The 18,763-nt window shown below is 37.5% G+C and overlaps 1 protein-coding gene across 14 annotated transcripts in view; it reads right to left on the reverse strand.

Moving 5' to 3' along the window:
- The window catches only part of BCAS3 (BCAS3 microtubule associated cell migration factor), a 369,789-nt gene that overhangs the window by 258,950 nt on the left and 92,076 nt on the right, over positions 1-18,763 (reverse strand). For all 14 annotated transcript variants that reach the window (XM_080382869.1, XM_080382866.1, XM_080382870.1 and 11 more), the window contains exon 14: positions 1,235-1,368. In XM_080382869.1, the coding sequence (XP_080238995.1) occupies positions 1,235-1,368 (134 nt within the window). The remainder of the gene's footprint in view (positions 1-1,234; positions 1,369-18,763) is intronic.

Genomic DNA, 18,763 nt, shown 5'->3' on the forward strand with positions numbered 1-18,763 from the left:
CAATGCCCTTTATATTATTTATAAAAATTACTTGTAAGCACTATATATAATTATCCCACATGGGCAGTTTTTCCTAATTTCCTCTCACTTTCCAGATGGGTTATTCCTTCCTATAGTAAACCACCGCCTGTAACAGTAATTACACTTTTCCCGAATGGTAGCAGCAAAGCTTCAGAGTATTTAAACTACCAGTAATTTAACTTTGCACAGACCAAAACATTATCAACCACTACTACACTAAATCAAGCTTTCAGGTTCTACTTGTTACAAAGGTAAGGCAAAAAACTTAATGGAAACTGCACAACTCACAGGAAGAAAAATGGTTTGAAGGAACTATAATCATGGTACCATAATAATCAAAGCTTCCAGTGTCAGGCTCATAATCACAGTGCCTGAGGCTTCTCTCTGTCACACTAGTTTACATCTGCCAGACTGTCACAAGTCTGTGCTTTCAGTGTGTAATTGCATCAGCAAGTGCAATACTCATTTCTTACCCTGTGGTGACATTTTTATTTATGTATTTAAAACAGGTTCTTCAACAGTTACTCAATGCTAGAAAGGTGAGGCTCTCCTGATGCCTAAAAGCATCATAGTGAAGGATTCGAGCATAACACGTGTAACTGCCTCTACCAGAGTGATGCTAGCAAAAGTCATCTCTCACTTTTTTTCACTTTATCAGTAATTCAGTTTGGTGAACATTTTTACAAATAGAGTTTAAGGCTTTTTCACCCTATGCTAATAGCCTAATTTAGTCTTCCCTCTTTAAGAGTGAGATTTTTAAAATGGGGAGTTCAATATGTATCACTACAGTCTCCAACAGGTTCCCCCACTATGCTAAAGTGTAAATAAAAGTTAATCAAAGCCTTTTGATTAATTCTTCAACTCTTTAATTAGTCTGTCTATGGCTTTTACCATCAAAGGCAAGCAAACCTTGACAGTTGCTTCATGGGCACCAGACAAATGTTTAACATGTTACATGAGAAAAGGTTAAGTACAAACACAGCTAATAACCTGGGCTCTTTGGAGGTAGTGTCATATCCGAATAAATCTGACAGCACCTCATTGTAAAGGGCAAGAATTTATTATTGTCCAGGTTAAATGCTGTGCTCTTATCCTTTCTGTGGCTATAACATAAGAAAGGCTCTTTGTGTGCTGAAACAAATATTAAAGTGCCAACATACACAAAATGTATAAGGTGCCTGGGGATTATTCTTCAGCAAATAGTTTAACTTACTTTGGCTTCAGTCTCTCCCCTGTGAAGGGTATACAAATGATGGACGGCACTTTGTGATGATGACCAAGGATGTGTCAGTATTTGAAAAACATGGAAATCATGGCCTAATGTATCAGTAGTGACCAGCAACATCCCTGGGTAAAAAAAAGAAAAAGAAAAAAGAAACACAAAAGCACAAGAGATTAATCACTGCGAAAGAAGAGGCTTAAGAATATCTATCTAAAAAAGCTAGCCTGGCTTACATTTTGTTTCTGGAAACAAAAGAAACAGTTGCAGAAAATTTCTGAATTGCAAGGGATTCACTTCACAAAAATGAATCAGAACTTCACCCAAAACCATATTAACAGTATTACTACTTAAGTATTACAATACAAGTCTACAAAAGCCAACTGAAAAATCTGGGTAACTAACTAAAGTTGAGAACTTGTGTGACCAATATGAAGCATTGAAGTGATGAATGTTAGAGTGAAACCCCAAAACGCTCTTCACTGGGAAAGAGCCAGTATAAAAAAGATAGATGTTTCCACAATAATAATTTTTGGAAGACAAGACATTATCAAAACCCAGCCAAAAAGACCATACCAAAAGCAGTCCTGAAGAAGCATCTTTCTTATAAATGTATATGAAAGAAACTGATTTATTGCTTGAAAGGCAGCAAATAAGAGTTGAGAGCTTTCAAGTGAAATATTAAATTAGGTACTAACTTCATTGAAAACAGGTCACTGATGGATGTACTGAAATGATTAAATTAGAAGATCAGCAAAATCACAGTAACTTCTATATACTTTTTTCTCCCACTGTCAGTCCATAACCCAGTTTTTAAACATTTACAAACTTGAAGTCAATTTACCATAAAAGTTTAAGTTTTTATACCATAAAAATAATTATTTTATACATATAAGAAAAGTATAGCATCATGGCAGGATTCAGGACTACAGTAAGCAAACTTCAGATCTACTTTTCTGTATACAAATGTTCATGTTACCTTGCTTATTAATGACATTTAAGAAGTTATCACGCAAAGTAATCCTCCAACATTTAATTAACATGAAGTACAAAGTGACTTTAGCAGTTGAACAGCTACATTGAAGTGCATTCTAAATAATTTTCAAGGTACCCATCTATTAAAGAAAAGCAGGAATTTCCACAAGGCTCTGTTGTGTTGATTCTCCACATAAAGCACAACTGAAATATTTCATCCCTCAGGAAAAGAACTTAGGTCTTCACGTTTTATACGATGCCTAATGAAAGGATAAATGATTATCTTATTTCTGTCATAAAAGAGTATTCGCTTTCTCAGTTTGTTTACGCATGGCTCCACAATTAATCTTTTCCTCTTCTGCTCACTGCTGCTAAACAAATATATACAGTAGAAGTCTGAAAGCTCTCACAAGTTTCCATTAAAGCGCTAGCATATGCCATGTACAAAAATTTAGAATTAAACTGAAAAAACCCACACACAACTCTTGTGTACTGAGAAGCAGAGAAACACTCTCTTTGTAAAGGTTAAGTTTAATTAACTTTTCTACTGAACCACCGTTACAACATCACTAGATCGGCATCCCGAGTGTTTTCCCTCCTTGGCAACCCTGGAATCCCCCTTCCCTTAAGCCCAAACAGACACATTTCAGCAGCCAAAGCCTTGACCTTCTGGGCCCAACGCCACTCCTCAGTGCTGCCTCCTCCTTCTCCGAGGCCAAAGCGGGATGGTGAACACACGCCTGGGCTCACGGGAGGCACCGCCCAGCCCTGGAGCCTCCACACAGGATAACAGAGCATCATCGCAGGCTTCCCGTGAGCACCAACAGGCGTATGCCTCTCTTGCTCTTCGGAAATAAGGATCTTGTGAAGGTAAACAAATGCTTTCAAGACCATGAGGGCCACCAGCAGTCAAGGTACAAGACCGGTGAGAAATCCAAATTGCATCCAGAGACAAAATTGCCTATGAGTTTCCTTCTCAGCTTGCCCACCGATGCTGGTAGAGCTTGGACAGAGTGTGAGCCCACCCACATTGTGCACAGCCATTTCCTCAAAATCACCCAAATGCTAAATCTTCAATCTGACCTCAGCAAGATTCCCTCCAGTAGACACACTTTTACTGTTAGAGGCTGTGACTCTGATGCCGAGTGTTAGAAATGAAAGAGAGTTTGTTATGGAGCTAAGAAATCTGTGAGTGCATTTGGGTATTATGTTTGGGCGGTAAGGCATGTGAGTTGAGGTTGGTCTGGATGTTAATGTTGGCTTAACTGGCAATTTCCTTGATTTGTAGTGACTGTGTTGATAGGAAATACAGCTAAAGTTGCTCAAGTGCAAGTCAGCCAAGTCTTTAGTGTGGGATTATGCACACAATTTGCATTAATTCTGTTCTGAAACATCGCTTCCCTTCTAGTGAAGTGTGCGGCTCTCAATAATATATAGCATTTCCAGTGGAGAAAGCTGGAAGCAAACAGGGGTTTGTGTGCTAGAATGAGGCTGCCACTATTACTGGGGAAAGCATATTGCAAAAGAGCTAATTCAACACAGTAAGGATTTATTTTCTGTAGTCCCATGTTTGCCTCTCCTCACGCATTAGATAACTTTATACAGAAGTTGAGTCGACTTTTGGTCCCTTTGAGCTCTCTCTTACTCCAGATAGAAAGGAGCTCTGCAGAAGGAAAAGCTGGAAGAGATGAATACATAAGGTTTCTCTCAACATTGAGCAGACAGCTTCAGCAAACGTAGATTTTTTTTTCTTCCCCCAAAGTGCTAGAAGTCTTTTATAAATACATACGCACAGTTGAATGCACCCAGAGATCTGAGCACAGCATTCTTCATGTGTATCCCATCACATGGCACAGCGCAATGAAGATCGTAAAAAAACCCAACTTCAAATGAGCCAAAAATCTGTCTGGAAGCTGGAGACAGAGAGCTGCGTAATCATCATGAGCCAGTGCAAACACAGGAATTACCAGGCTGCGTTGTCCATCAAATCTATCGGCTGTTTAGCTAACCAGGATCTTGTTTCCAGTATTGGCTAGAAATGCAGGTGTCTGCGGATGGTGCAATAAACCCCGCAGTACACAGACGTGATATAATTTCACCCTTCTCCTCACAAAATTTTTTTTCCCAAATTTGTAATCTCTACTTAACCCGAGCAGAGCATTGCTAGAGAGCTCACTTTGGGACCATACACTACAACATGTGTCACACAAATCCATAAAGCACACCGTGTTACCCGTTTGTTCTTTTGATGGCATACACCATATCTGAACAAATGAAGCCATGAAATGTGCTTGCCTATCTGCAGGTCTGATCAGTTCCATATGATGTACATAGTTCTTGATTCCCTATTAACATGCGTTGCCTTCAGCTTTCTTAGGTTTCGTGCTTTTTGGGCTTCTTTTTTTTATTTTCCTGTTTTCACTTACTCGCAGAAGGAGTACAGAGGTGAAAGATAATACATTTGTGGGTGGAAAGGAATTGGCTTAAAAATAGAAAGATGGGTGGTATCTGATTTGGCAATTTTGCATGCCTAATCTAAAATCCTGCTGTCTGTCACTGTTTGGAAGCAATGCATTTTTTTAGATGAAAGCCGAGGGAAAACAGGCCCTTCGCTCACATTAGCAACTATTTTTCATTAAGTCAAAGGAGGACCTTTCATACTCGCATTTGCAGTTCAAATACAAATAAATAATTGCAGAACTTGTATCAACACAGAGGTCCCAAGCACAATACCACAGATGTGAAAGAACGTGTATTTATAAAACAGCATTTTGAAATATCTTACTTAGTACTGTTATTCAAACAATAAATCACTGGTGTTTTAGAACATTTGACTTGGGGCTTGGTGTGGTATTTTCCAGCTCTCATTGCTTCACACTGCAGAGCCACAGTTTTCAATTATTACAGCTCAGCTACTCCGTGTCTCTCTCCATCTCTCCCTGCAACAAAAGGCTGCTGCAACACTCCAGCAGAAATACCTAATCCCAGTAGAGAAACATGAACTTGAATCTTGGTCGTTACCTCACTTTCACTTTCAAGTGCAGGAAACTTCAACTCAGCTTTCTAAAAGACCCTTGTGACAGTTTTTCCAAAAAAGTTGTTTAGACGGATATACGGGTTAAAGCTGTCATAAGTTCAGCCCAAAATGTTTTCTCTTATGATGTACTTTATGTATGAATAATCATAGATGAAAAGTGAATAATTCTCAAGGATTTCCTGCTTATTTTTCAAACTGGCATTAATCCCTGTTTAACAGATAACATCTGAAATCAATTGAAAGTCTTGCATACACAGAACCCAGTGGACATTTATATGTAAGGCGGGTATTACTTAGTATGTATCTCACTGCAAAAATCCTGATTTTGCTTATCCATAATATGTGGGGTGCAGCTAGGTGAAATTAATGACTGTTTTACTGTGTGGTTTTTCAAATCCACTGAGATGATTAAAATACAGTTTAAGAGGAACAAATATCCTAGGTGGAAAAAAAATAATAATAATTACTGATGCTTTGTTTTGCCTGACAGATACATTTGCCCTAATTTACAGCTTCCTACTTTCCATGCATTCTCTTTGGGAAACAATAAGCTTCTTTCAGGAGAGTAACATTAAAAAATACAGAGAATACACGCATAAAAGGAAAAACTAGTACAGATGTAGACTGTGGGTTAAGAGCTATTTATGCAGTATCAGAAGACTAAACCAGACTCTGGCCTGGCCATAAACTAAGCCCACGCCCTAAATGAGGTGCCAAGCCACAAAAAGCATTTGCGTCAACTGGGAATACAAGGAAAAGAAGGACTTCTAATTATAGGGCCTGGAAGCGGAAGCCCAGAGTGATTAGGAGTTTAGGCGCTGCTGTATGTTTATCTGGGAGCTTCCTCTCGCTCGCTCTCAGCCCGGGTTTGATAGATGAGGGTTGGCCTAAAGGGTGGGATTGAAGTTGCTGATGGTACACAGAGTTCTCCACAATCCAAAGGAGACGGAGACTGAATACTAGGGCTTCTGTGGCCTTGTAGGAACATAACTCTTTTCAACTAGGCGTCAGCTGGTTAGCCCAAACGGCAGAATTAGAGAGCAGCACATCTCGGTTGGGTACTTGCTATAAAATCTAGGAAACCTGAGTAGCCCAAGCATCTCCACCACATCCTATTTATAACACCTATCTAATTGCATGGTTGTTTATTATATGCATACAAATGAAGTACACACAATTTCACCTTGGGTTTCAGCTTCATGAGGAACTTCACTTTAAGTAAGGCCGTCTTTCAGAGCAACACAAGGTTTTTTCCACCTTCCAAAACATTGTCATTCTGTAATTACACACCCAACAACTCAACACGTTCAAGCTGCATCGGCTTTGTTTTAAAAACACCGGAGGGCACAAACGTTAGCAAAGCAGGCATGCATCTGCATGGAGGAAACATACCGATACACTTTAATTTAGGAATGCAACTTGCGTCTCCATGCACACGTAGCCATGTAGAGACCAGCACCGCCACTGCACAGATACACTATTTACATGAACAGCAACAAAAAATATCAACAATTTCTCTGATTGTATTTTTTAAAAATGAGCATAGATACCATGCAACACTCGTATTATGCTTTGTAGATTTCCGAATTACAGGATCAGAGAGCTCAGCAGAACCGCGCCAACTTGCAGTGGCTCCTGATTCAGTCCATACACATTTCCTTGGCATTCCTACCTTCTGCATGCTAATTATACGGATTTCTATTCCTCTGCAGCTCTCTCACAAAACCAGTCTCATACGTATCTTGTTAAGATGTGACAAAGTTTATATGGTCCATGGTTTTATGAAACATATGACCCGACCTATGAACAGTAGCTTTATTTATACTCGCTTAACCCCTCTCTGAGGCTGATGCTAGTCAAAATACAGCCAAACATGAATGCTACTAAGCCCATGTACACTTCCAAGCGTAACACACACACTACAGTTGCAAAATTTGGTCTCAAAAAAATGTAACTAAATAAGGAAAATCTATTGAAGTAACAAAATTCACCACAAAATAAACATGAATAAAGATATCAAAAATATTTAAAAATAAATATTAAAAAAAACCTAGCAAGTCAAAAGAAGGAAAACAAAAAAAAATAATAACAAAAAAAATGTGAATAAATATTATGTGAATAAATATGACTGTGCTTTGGAGATCTCTATACACTGTTACATGCTTAGGACAATTATGTATTTAATCTGAATATTTGGAGCTTGGGGTGGATGTATGGAAACTGTCAGACATTCCCCATGTCCAACAGATGGCTCAGCTGTATGCTTTATATATTAAAAATCTATTCACTAGTTTCAAACACTGTCTGACTACAGCTGATGGCCCAATAAATATGAAAACTTTATCAGGATAGGTTTCTCCCTCCCAAAACTAAAGGACACACACTGAGGACAGCTGGGTAAATGAGGGCAAAACATCAAAGGGCACAGATTCCCTTTTTCTTTTAACACTCCTTGTAATTCCAAGAGGAATCCATAGACACCATGTTAGCCTTTTTGGGGTTTGTTAGTTGCAGAGACTGCAGTAAACATTTTCACCACTGAAACCTATTATCATGTTTTCCTCTTTTCATTGGAATAAAAATAAAGCAAAGTTACAGAGAGGGTAAAATCCTGACCTCCCTGAAGTCTACAGAGCTTTTGCCACTAAAGAGAGGAAATAGTTCTACCCTTTTTATCCATTTTTGCATCTTTAATCTGAAAGGAAGCTAACAACTCATTAACAATGCCTGCTGTGCTAAATGACTGCTTTGATAATTTTAATATATTTTAGATTTAATTATAAATCTGTCATGCATCCAAACAGAGTATATTCAGAAACAGGGATACCCAAATAAACAATGTTTACAGGTGTGCCCACGTGTTGAGCTTTATATTAAAATTCACTTTATTTACCTGACAAATTTTAAGAAAATGTAAAATTGCTATAAAAGGTGACTAAAATTTATACAAAAAGATGATCCTAAAAAACAACTAAGAAACCATCCTTCAATAAACCATGAAACTTTCTGCAGTAGCGTAGAGGGCAACCATGGATAATGTTAGATTAGGACAACTGTACGTTTTTAATGCTTAAAGAAACTAAGACCCTAATATTTCCTTTCTCTTAGAAGCGAGGAATAGGAGACTACAAAAATCACTGAAATCGTTATAAACATTACAGAAGCAGGACATACTGGAAAAAAATAGGAGGCCTAAGACCATCCTCCTCAAGGCCTCATATCAAAGCAAGACTTTTTGGTAGTAATGAAAAGAGCTTATAAATGGTACATAGATGGAAATAAATAATTTATGTGACTTCTGTCTGCAGCAAAAGGTAGGTGATGAAGCACAATGACTTAATCACACTTTGCCAGCAGTCCAGTATCTTATTTGCATGAGGACATCAATTTGATGATGACAGAGAAACATTTCCTGTCTTCTCTCCCTCCTCAAAGAGGAAATGGGCTCTATTCAAACCTGCTAGCAACTTCTGCCACTAACTACTACTTAATCCTGATTTGGGGAAAATTTCTTTAGAGATAATAGGTTACACTCTTAGATCAGAAAAAAACCTACATATCTAGAAGTTTTCTAAGAAGTAGCAATGGATTTAAGCTATAGATAACATATATTTCTGAAATTTAAAAATAGGAGAGTTAATGCACTGCAAATCACCACGCTGGCCCTCTCTTTTAAATAAATTTCTTCCACCCAAATGACATGATGCACTGATTACAGGATTTCATATGCATCTCTTCTCAGATTCAAAATCATGTTCTGTGTGCTTCCAGAGTTAAACTCATGGAAAACAGAGAGTGATTTTATTTAAACCTGTTTTTAAACAATACTTATCTAAATCATAGCTATCTGAAGTGTAGTAGTTATTTAAAAAAGAATTTAAATAATTAAGATATACTGAAAATTTAGGAAATTCTTAAAAGTCTTCACCATTCAGGTAGAAAATGCTCTAGACTTGGGCAAGTATTTCTATAAAATGAAAATCAGTTTCCTACAGGGAAGCATTTAAGAAGAAAAAAAAGAACATACACAAATTGAATTAAAAACTAGAGAAGAAAACAGCACTGAAATTATTTCATGAAAAGGGCATTCTCATTGATGTCAACCTGGCTAATCACTATGAGACCATTTGTTTGTTGTCATTCAACACACAGTTTGTGTTGAAACAGACTAGATGTTCTTCTCTTTGTACACTCCACTTATTTACACTTTTGCTGCTAAAAAAATTCACTACTGACACTCTTCCTTCACAAACAAACCATAAAGCAGTGCTAGCAAGCTATAGGTCATGAATTATTTCTCACCTTCTGGCCCAGCATATGTGATATAGACACACAATCTTTGTAATTGCAATTCATTGAATATGATGCCATTACATTAATTTTAATACATTTGTCTTCAAAGGCAGTAATTCAAGTTGAAAAGCAACTCTTAATATAAACAGAGAAAAACCAAATGTCTTTAAATAATTACAGCTCATTTTACTCTAGATGACATATCCAGGAAGGAGATGTTCCAGAACGAGATTAATCTTGCAAACTTGAGGAGAAAGCTGCAGTCACTGTAAGAGTCCAAGCACAGGCGAGGTGCTGGTTGCAGCCATATCAGTACTGCAATAAATCAGCTTATACAGCACTTGCCACTGCAAAAGATGTCATCAAACCTTAACTAATCTACATGTTTAATAAAAGTCTGATTGTACACCTTGGGTAGGAAAAATAGAAAGGAAAAAAAATATTCTGTTAATCTGTGAGGAACTATCAATGCTTCCCAACAATCAAATAAGGTATTTTTCTGCCCACTTGCTCTGATCAATGGGAAAACCTTCTGCAGAGACATTCCAATTTAAACCTCTTTAACTATTAACTCAAGGCCACCATCACATTTCAATATAGAACATTTAAATAATCAGAGGAATTTCAGGTCCGTTAAAGGTGCAGTCAGGCATCCAAAGGGGTACACAGTTTAATCTGTTTTAGTGCTGGTCCAACATTAATTTTCTTGTTATTAATGGATGGAAAAGCTCTTCTGGAGCCAAGGAAGCGTAATTATTTAAAATTTTAGATGTGTTGCACTTCACAGCTCTCAGCTGCTAAGCTGGCAGAAGTAACACTCCTGGAAAGCAGATCATTTATTTACCATATTGAAAAGAAAAAAACCCCAGGTATTTATAAAACAGCACCATTGTTTAGCTATTTACTAATTACTTTATTTGAAAAATGTCTCTCTTTGACATTAAATTTACCATAATTAAACAACAACAAAATCAAAGTACAAAAGTGAACTGAATTTGACATGTCATTTACTGGTTCCAGCAATGGATTAACCATCAGGGATCCTAAGTAATATTCTTCTCTAGCACTGAGTTACTGCATGACCTTAGGTGAGTGACAGCTTCTCAATCCTTCAGTTTTCCTAAAATTAACTCTCAACCCCTAATGCTAAAAGTTTGAAGTACTTACAGTTCATTTTCAACATACCCTTTCTTTTTAACCTGTCCTCTTCTAATAACCCAGGTTGAAGTCACACCCACAGCTTTGATTTCTGCTCTTTCTTTTCTATACTGCTTGCAGACTTCTCTTCTATCCCCTCTCCCTTGCACTGCTGGAATTATGCCACCATTCATTCAGCCAACTACCACAGCTTGAAAAGTCTCCCCCTTCTTGTTCACTGAGAACTCCTTTCTTCCTCCCTAAACCTATTTCTTTGGAATCTTTCTTACCACCTTGCCTTTAACTCCGTAAGGACCAAGTCTTACATCCTGTATCTTTCCCGCCTTATGTAGAAGCTATCTTGGTCCAAAACCACATCCTATTCTCAACTTGTAAGGTAGCTGTATGAATTCACATCCCTCTATGCAATGTATGTAAATTATACATATGACAGGTATTAGAATGGTCCTCCTCCATCCACCAATTTAAGAGTTGGTGCTACTGCCAAAGTGAAGGTGTACTTAGCTACAACTGACGTTTTACTTAATTATCATACTTTGTTTTTAAGGGCTTGTACTGAAAAATATTGCATCTATTGCTCCCTCTAAAACAGCAAGACGCCAGGACAGAACACTGTAGCTGGCAAACTCTTCTAAGCCTACATTTAAGACGTGTAGAGGAAAGATTTTATTGAAAAACACTGCCCCAAGAGAAGACCACCACTAAGCTTTTGTAACAAAATGTCCTTTTCAGAGGTTGTAAGTCTAGTTACTTACCTAACAAATTGGCAATTGAAGCACAGCCTCTAAAAAATTTCAAATACAGGATAATTCTCATCTTTCCTGGCTACCCACAGCCACCTACTAGATTTTTTTGTACATATAGTTCTTGGCAGTGAAGTCATCCCTCCCCAGCTTAACTGAGAAACAAGGTACAAACCTCACAATAAGAGTAAGGAATAAGATTTAAACAAACTTCAAATAGATGTGCAAACTTCTACTCTTAACCCGATTCCCAAAACAAATACAATAGGTACACTTGCAGGTATGCTCCCAGTAACAAGGAGTAAAAGCAAAGAAAGGATGGCTCTGCTGCTCGTCAGCAGTGTCTAATGCTGTAGTCCAAGACCAAACCGGCTAGTCCCAGCTCAGAGCAAAAGTGAAAATGGGAAACTGGGAGGTCCTGTAATAAGTTACTGGCTTGTACTATTACAGTTACTATGCAACTATGACTTTTTCAAGGAATTCATGTCAAAGGCTGTGCCAAATACACCACAGAAGAGAGAAAGGAGAAGGCACATGCCTCTGAACAGCAGCCTGCTAGAACCACACCGTCCATAGCGCCTGGACTACCTCCTTGGGAAACCTCGGCAGGACAGGCATCAGAGACCGCGTATGGAGAACAGAAGGCTGTGGCCAGTTCAGATTCTGCACAGCCAATTATCACAGATAATTGATTAATCACAGAAAAAGAGAAATTAAGACCTAAAGCCTATTTCCCGTGCTGCTTGCCTCGGTACTTCAACCTAACCTCCAAAATTATTTGCTACATTAAGTTTGCATAACTTCAGGCTTCTACAGAAAGTGGAACTACAGAGGAACAGCAGCACTGCAGTTCCCACCGAAGATGGACAGAACAGTAACAGATGCCTCAGCAACCTCCAAAATCAAACTTGGTATTTGAACCCCAGATTTAGTGGAGGTATCTAAAATTTAGGGGTAATATATAATAATATATACGTGTTTTCATGTTCCCCTTATTCGCACAAATGCATCCTTAAGACCTTGTGACCAAAAAGCATTACAGTAATCAGTACAAAGCTTGCAAAGTACCTTTCTGTGTAAAAGTTAAAAACACCAGATAAGTATGTTAGTCCTGTGAAGGTCTGATTTATATAGTTTATCTTCAGCAATGGATAGCCTGGTTCTGTTTCTCAGGGTAAGCCAGAAATTGTCCTTTCCTTGTATAAGACTATCCCAATTCAACTGCAGAGAAGAATACATAAAATCAGAGGAAATACAGCCGTGTGATTAGTCGCCACAGTGGATAGCTGGCACCCTGCTAAATGTTCATAAGGAATGGTGCCAGCTTTAAAAACAAAAATTAACTGTCTCAAATTTCTATAAGGGCTGAGAAGTAAGTATCTCAGCAACCTGGCAGAAACTCAGCGTACCGCCTGGAAAAATCCTACCAGAGTTCAACTGGAGGTGGGGGGAGATTTTACTTCAGACACAGAGGTTATTCACCCTAACACCCACTTACAGCACTGCTGCACGAATCCAGCAGCCAGAAAGCACGGAGATTTCTCAGTTTTATACAGCACATTCTCTTCTTGCCTCACCGCCACTGACTCTGCCACAATCCTGACTGAGACAACTTACACCACTGAAATGTATGCATTAACTGTGACAGGCAACAAACGGCATTTCTACCTAATTTTCATAGGAAATTCTCCTGTGGCAGCATATGCCAAGGTGTAGACCAGTGTAAAATACAGGCAGGCTGTAGCTTCCCTTCTGTCTTATGAAGCCAGCATTATTAAAAAAAAATAACATATATATATATTAAAAAAAAAGAAGCTAGTGTTGCCTGGGAGAGAAGGCATCAGATAGGCAGCACACACAGCACACGCTGCCTGCGTGCATTCCTGCAGTACCCTTCATTTGTGGGACTGCTGTTAAAGCTGTGATCCCACAACGTGTATGTCAGGGAGAGCAAGTGATAAAAAACATACCTTCCTTTGCAAGCTAGAGAGGATCTGGCCCACCCTCCCCTCTACAGGGAGAGGAGAAAGAAACTTACTGACCCATGCACTAGATAAATGAACAGACTATCCATTAACTAGCGAACTGCACAGAATGAAATTATGTTAGAGACAATAAAATGAATAAGACTTTAAAGTGTTCATTAGAACTGTCACCAACCATCTAAAATTTAACCTATAAACCACAGCTATCATCCATATATCATACAAAAAGCTTGCCAAAACACATGATTAACGTGTGCAGTGATCAGTAATTTTAATGTAGGGTAAATTTTTGTTTTAATTGTAATACCTATTATTGATTATAAAAAATTCTCCTAGAGATGAAAGGAAAGGAAAACGTGAAGTTTGGTCACACATTTGTCAGGTAAAAACTTTCACGTTGACAAACATCTAAGTTTGAGTGACAAAAATCTCCTTAACTAGAAAGCAGTTCCTTAGTCAATCAGAAGTTTTACAATCACAAAATACATTATTTCTGTTTAAAAATTTGACTGTATCATTATCTTCACTGTTTTTATTGGAATCAAAATCTCAAACATGGAAAGTAAAAATTGTGATTTGTTAGTTACACCTTGATACACAATTCAACTTCCTTTTCTCTTTCAGTATCTCTAGAACGAGGCTTCCCTTGGGTAAAACACGTATTTATTTGTTGTCTCAAATCTAGTCCAATCAATAACTCAACCTAAAAAAGAATATTCATCCTTGTGCTTCATATTTCTATAAATCCTAGAAAATCCTCATTTTATGACCCTAAACCATACCAAATAAACAGAATGTATGTCAGCTACAACACTGACTCCAAATAATGCAAAGTAAGTTCCTTTTTCAGCTAATATTTTCAAAATTTCTGTCCCACAGGAGCTACATTTTGTAGGCAAAAGATACTACTGTAGGCAATACCTTTTACCCTAAAAAAAAAAAAAAAAAAAAAAAGGTACAGGCAGAATTAAAAGAAAGGGTCATTAGTTACATCCAGGTCCGTTGCTGAAATTCTGTATCTTCTGCTGTTGTGTAATCTGTATTAAACCCTTGATCTATGTAACTCTTGAAATCCAAATAATTTATATTTTACCTTCTTCAAAATCGTAGTGAGAAATGTTTATATATTAAAAATATATACATTCCACATTTAAATAAAAAGTTAAAATTAAAAAAAAATTGATACTTTTAGCTTCACTGTTCAGAAAACTTAATTAAGCTTGGTGTGTCTGTAACATTGTCTCTTTTCCTAGAGGGTGGAGGGGAAACTTAAAGTTTATCATGAAATTTGGCTAACAGAAATAGTAAATATAAGGTAAAAACCTATCTGTCTGGAACTGATTTCTGAAACACTGATCTTATTTCCTTCCCTATGGATTCTATTTTTATGGTATTATCTATGGCAGTACTGAACTCACACAAGTGTGGACAACAACATATTTAGCAACTAATATTCAGCTTTAGCACAAATAAAACATCTATAATTTGCTTTTACATGTGGTGAAGTAAAGACAATTTACTGAAATAAAACTACAGCCCCAAAGACTCTAAAATTACTCTTAAAAGCACGTATAACAATTTCTATAGTATGAATAGATGTGTATAATTTACACACAAGTTGGTTTTAATTATCACAGTTCATAAAGGCCTTTATACCTTAGATCTGTCAAAATGAAGAGTGGAATCCTGTTAGTTTTTAACATGGTAAAAATCTATAAAAGCATCCTCCCTTCTCGCCTCCTAAAACTAAAATCCTTTAAGCATGTCCAGTTTCCTAAAAGAACTAAAAAGCAAATTCCAGGATGCTTATCAGTTGTGTGATTTACAGACATTATACTTTGAAAAGTCTCACCAATCGTGACTCCGTTTCAAGTCTGGAGGGACTACCTCACACCACCCAGATCGAGTCTTGTCCAACTCGCAGGACTAAGCCATAGCGCTCCCTGCCAACATCATAAATGCTGCCATTAAAATATTTGTTTTAATTCTGACCTCAGAGTCACAGCTAATAAACAAGAAAGGCAACTAGAAATTGAAAAACAAACTCAATGCAGCTGTTGGACTGGACGTTTCACAACTGTGTTTAACTGCATCCTTTAATTTCACTTCTATGAATAGAAGCCATACACCACAGCTTGCATGCCAGCTAGTCAACCAAGCCGTATTTTCTTTTGAGTTCATTTTGCAGTGTTATTCCGTCATGTAAATTTTACTGTATTTTTAACTTTTCCTTTGAGATGCGGTCTGCAAACAATGGATAACTATTTGCCGGTGGTTTCTCATTAGAACACATACCAGCAGCGGATAGCATTTGTATAATTTTTCCATAATCTTCCTGACACACAAGAGGAACCGAATATTTTTGTGTATGTATAATACATGTTTGTATGTGTGTCAGTCCAGAGCTCATTTAAATATATCCAGTGAGCAGAAGATTAATGTTTTAGAAACAATGCCTCGAGAAACTATTTAGAAATGCATTACAAAATCACATGGAAGAACTAGATATAGAGGAGTGAAACATAAAGCTTATGCTGTTCTACGGACCTCCCAAAACTTATTCATACATCTTAAAAAAAATACATTATTTTTTAGTATGTCTTTATAACAATCAATGAAAATACCTTTCCAGAATGCACAGGATTATAAATACTAACTAGACAGGGAAACAGGAACCTGAACATACTTGAAAAAAATCCATTCAGAAAAGGGAAACAGGCCACATCCTTTTAGAACTGTAGATATAAATAAAAAATCAGATGATTAAAAGTTAGGGTAGTGAGAAAGCCAGAATTTCCAATTTATTTTGGAATATATTCCTTGAGTGTGGAGGAAAAAATAGGTAATTGCATTTTGCAAAAAAATACAGCACATTGGTGTGTTTTTCAAATATGTAACATCCTCCTCTTCTCAGTTTCCAGGTTTGGTATATAAAAAGATAAGAAGTAGCACCCCACAGCCCTCCGAAACTAAACACTTTGTTTCTTTTGGGGTGGGTGGGAGGGGTAGCATATTTCCATTAAAAAATAAAAATTCCTTTTAAACATGTGGAAATCCAACTTCCAAATATTATATATACCCTTAGGGCTCTATAGTGAAACGTCTTACAAAAAAAAAAATGCAGCAGACCTAATGCCTCCCAAATCACACTGAAGCCTCAGTTCTTAGTGCCCTCTCAATTCAGGATATTCGCATCCACAACTCTGCTCCAGTCCCAGGACCTTACATGAAAGTAAAACAGTGAATACCTTGGACCAATATTAAAAGGAATAGCAATAAACCAAAACATTTGAATGAAGCCGTACACAGAAATTTCCATAACAGATCATGTCAGAGGTCTGTGTAGCCCAGTGTATTTATTGCTTTTAACAACAGTGACTAGCAATCATCTCTGTGCCTACGATGGAAGAGGGAACAAAGTGAATTAGTTTTAATGGACTACGGCTGACATCAGAATTGGTGAGGTTTTTTCCTCCTTTCTAAATCACAGCGTCTAATACAACATAATGAAAAACGAGGATGTTTGTATGGTTCCTTCAGTCTCCAGTCTAGACACTCTCTAGTTTAAACTAATCCAGTTTACCATCGAGCAACCAATTCTAATTGGTAACATTTAATCCCTTCCCTTCCTCTCCCCATTTCAGACCTGGCATACACTTACAATTCCTGGCAGACTATCATCAACATGTTTAAAGCTTGGAGGATTTTCTGTAAACATCTTAATTTAAGTAACCCCCTATGGTGTATTCCTTCCTTTCGGGAAGGACCAAAATTTAGTCCAGGGCACCTTCATTCAGAGTTGGCAGAATAAGCTCTTGTCTATTACAGTACATAGCAGATAGGATTCTTTTGTGATACCGTGACAACTGTAACATTCTGCAAACGGTTTGTACCTGGATTTTCTATTATGTAAGTTAATTTCTAAATATATAAAAATAAATACTATATACATATAAAAGTTTAAAGTCTCCTAATGACAAAGTCTTGCATAATGTTGCACTGACAAAAAACCAACTTAATAACCAAGGAAATATTTACCAAAATTTTTTATCCAGGCTGTAGTTTAATTATGGTAAAAACTCAACCATAATAAACACAGACCACAGCGTTAATACTGCTGTGTGACAATGTGTAACAGACAATGGTGACTGTTGTACAATTGCTACTGGTTGTACACAACTGACATTTCTAAACGTCTTACATTTATAGCCTGGAAAAAGTCAAATCACCATTCCAAGAAATGGTGGAAGGCTACATTGTCCTGTAAGCCATGGTAACAGAGCACTTATGTTCATCAAAAAAAAGGAAATTATGCAGGTGAAATTACCTGCAACTCAACGTAGCTAACAACACCCGAGATTATTCTTGTGTGGTCAAGGTATATAGACTGTAATCCTGTAATGACAGGCTTTGTTCCTGGACCAAACAAAAAGGCATCAAGATTTTCTTCAGAAAAAGATATATAACCAGGAAAATATATGATGCGCAAGTCTGGGAGCATATCTACACAGATGCAGTCTGAGCAATTAATCTGAATTACCTATTGTGAATTAGTAACAGCAGTAAATTTTTGTCTGGACAGTCTGTCCACAGTAAATTGGCCTTCAATTCATCCAAAAACTGAATATTCAAGCTAAGATAAATCAAGGGTATGTTAACACTACGTAAAATCATCCACACTAAAGCGTAATGTGATTTTCATTTAATAAGTGAATTAAAGTAACTGTTCTTCGAGTCTCTTTGTAAATATAAGCCTCTTGTTTCCACTGCATCAATATACATGCCAGAGATACATTAATAAAGTCCCCAGTCTATTAGTATATTACTTCACTTCCTTTTACTATTTATTCTCATCTTGAAAAGTTTTATTAAAAGGCTTGAAGTCTCCCTGAAAGTTAGAAGCTGCCTTCCTTTATTGAGAAATGAAGGAGTGGACATGGCGCTCTTGACTGTCTGCAGCAGCTGCTTCGCACAGAGGATCAGATGGGCGTTCAAATATGAACGAACCATTCTCAGAACGCAGCTCATTTCCCTCGCAAATGTTTCTGTATGCCTAAAAGATGTGATTTTCTTCTTCGACCATGGATCCTTCTCGATTAGGTTGAAAAAATATTATTATTATTCTCCCAGTCAACTACAAAACAGTGCTAGGATCAAAACACAGCCAGTGACTGCCCTTCGCAAGATTCTGTGTATCTGCAGCACCCAGCCTACGGTCTGTCAGCCACGTCTCCCTGCAAAATTCATCTGGCTTGCTGGCCATTTCCTAGCTGCACCAATTACTCTGCTGGCAAGAGCCCAGTTCTGGTCATCACCTGCCCCAGGGCCCCAC

This window comes from Falco punctatus (assembly GCF_963210335.1).
Source record: "Falco punctatus genome assembly, chromosome: 1".
In the NCBI taxonomy this organism is placed as follows: domain Eukaryota; kingdom Metazoa; phylum Chordata; class Aves; order Falconiformes; family Falconidae; genus Falco; species Falco punctatus.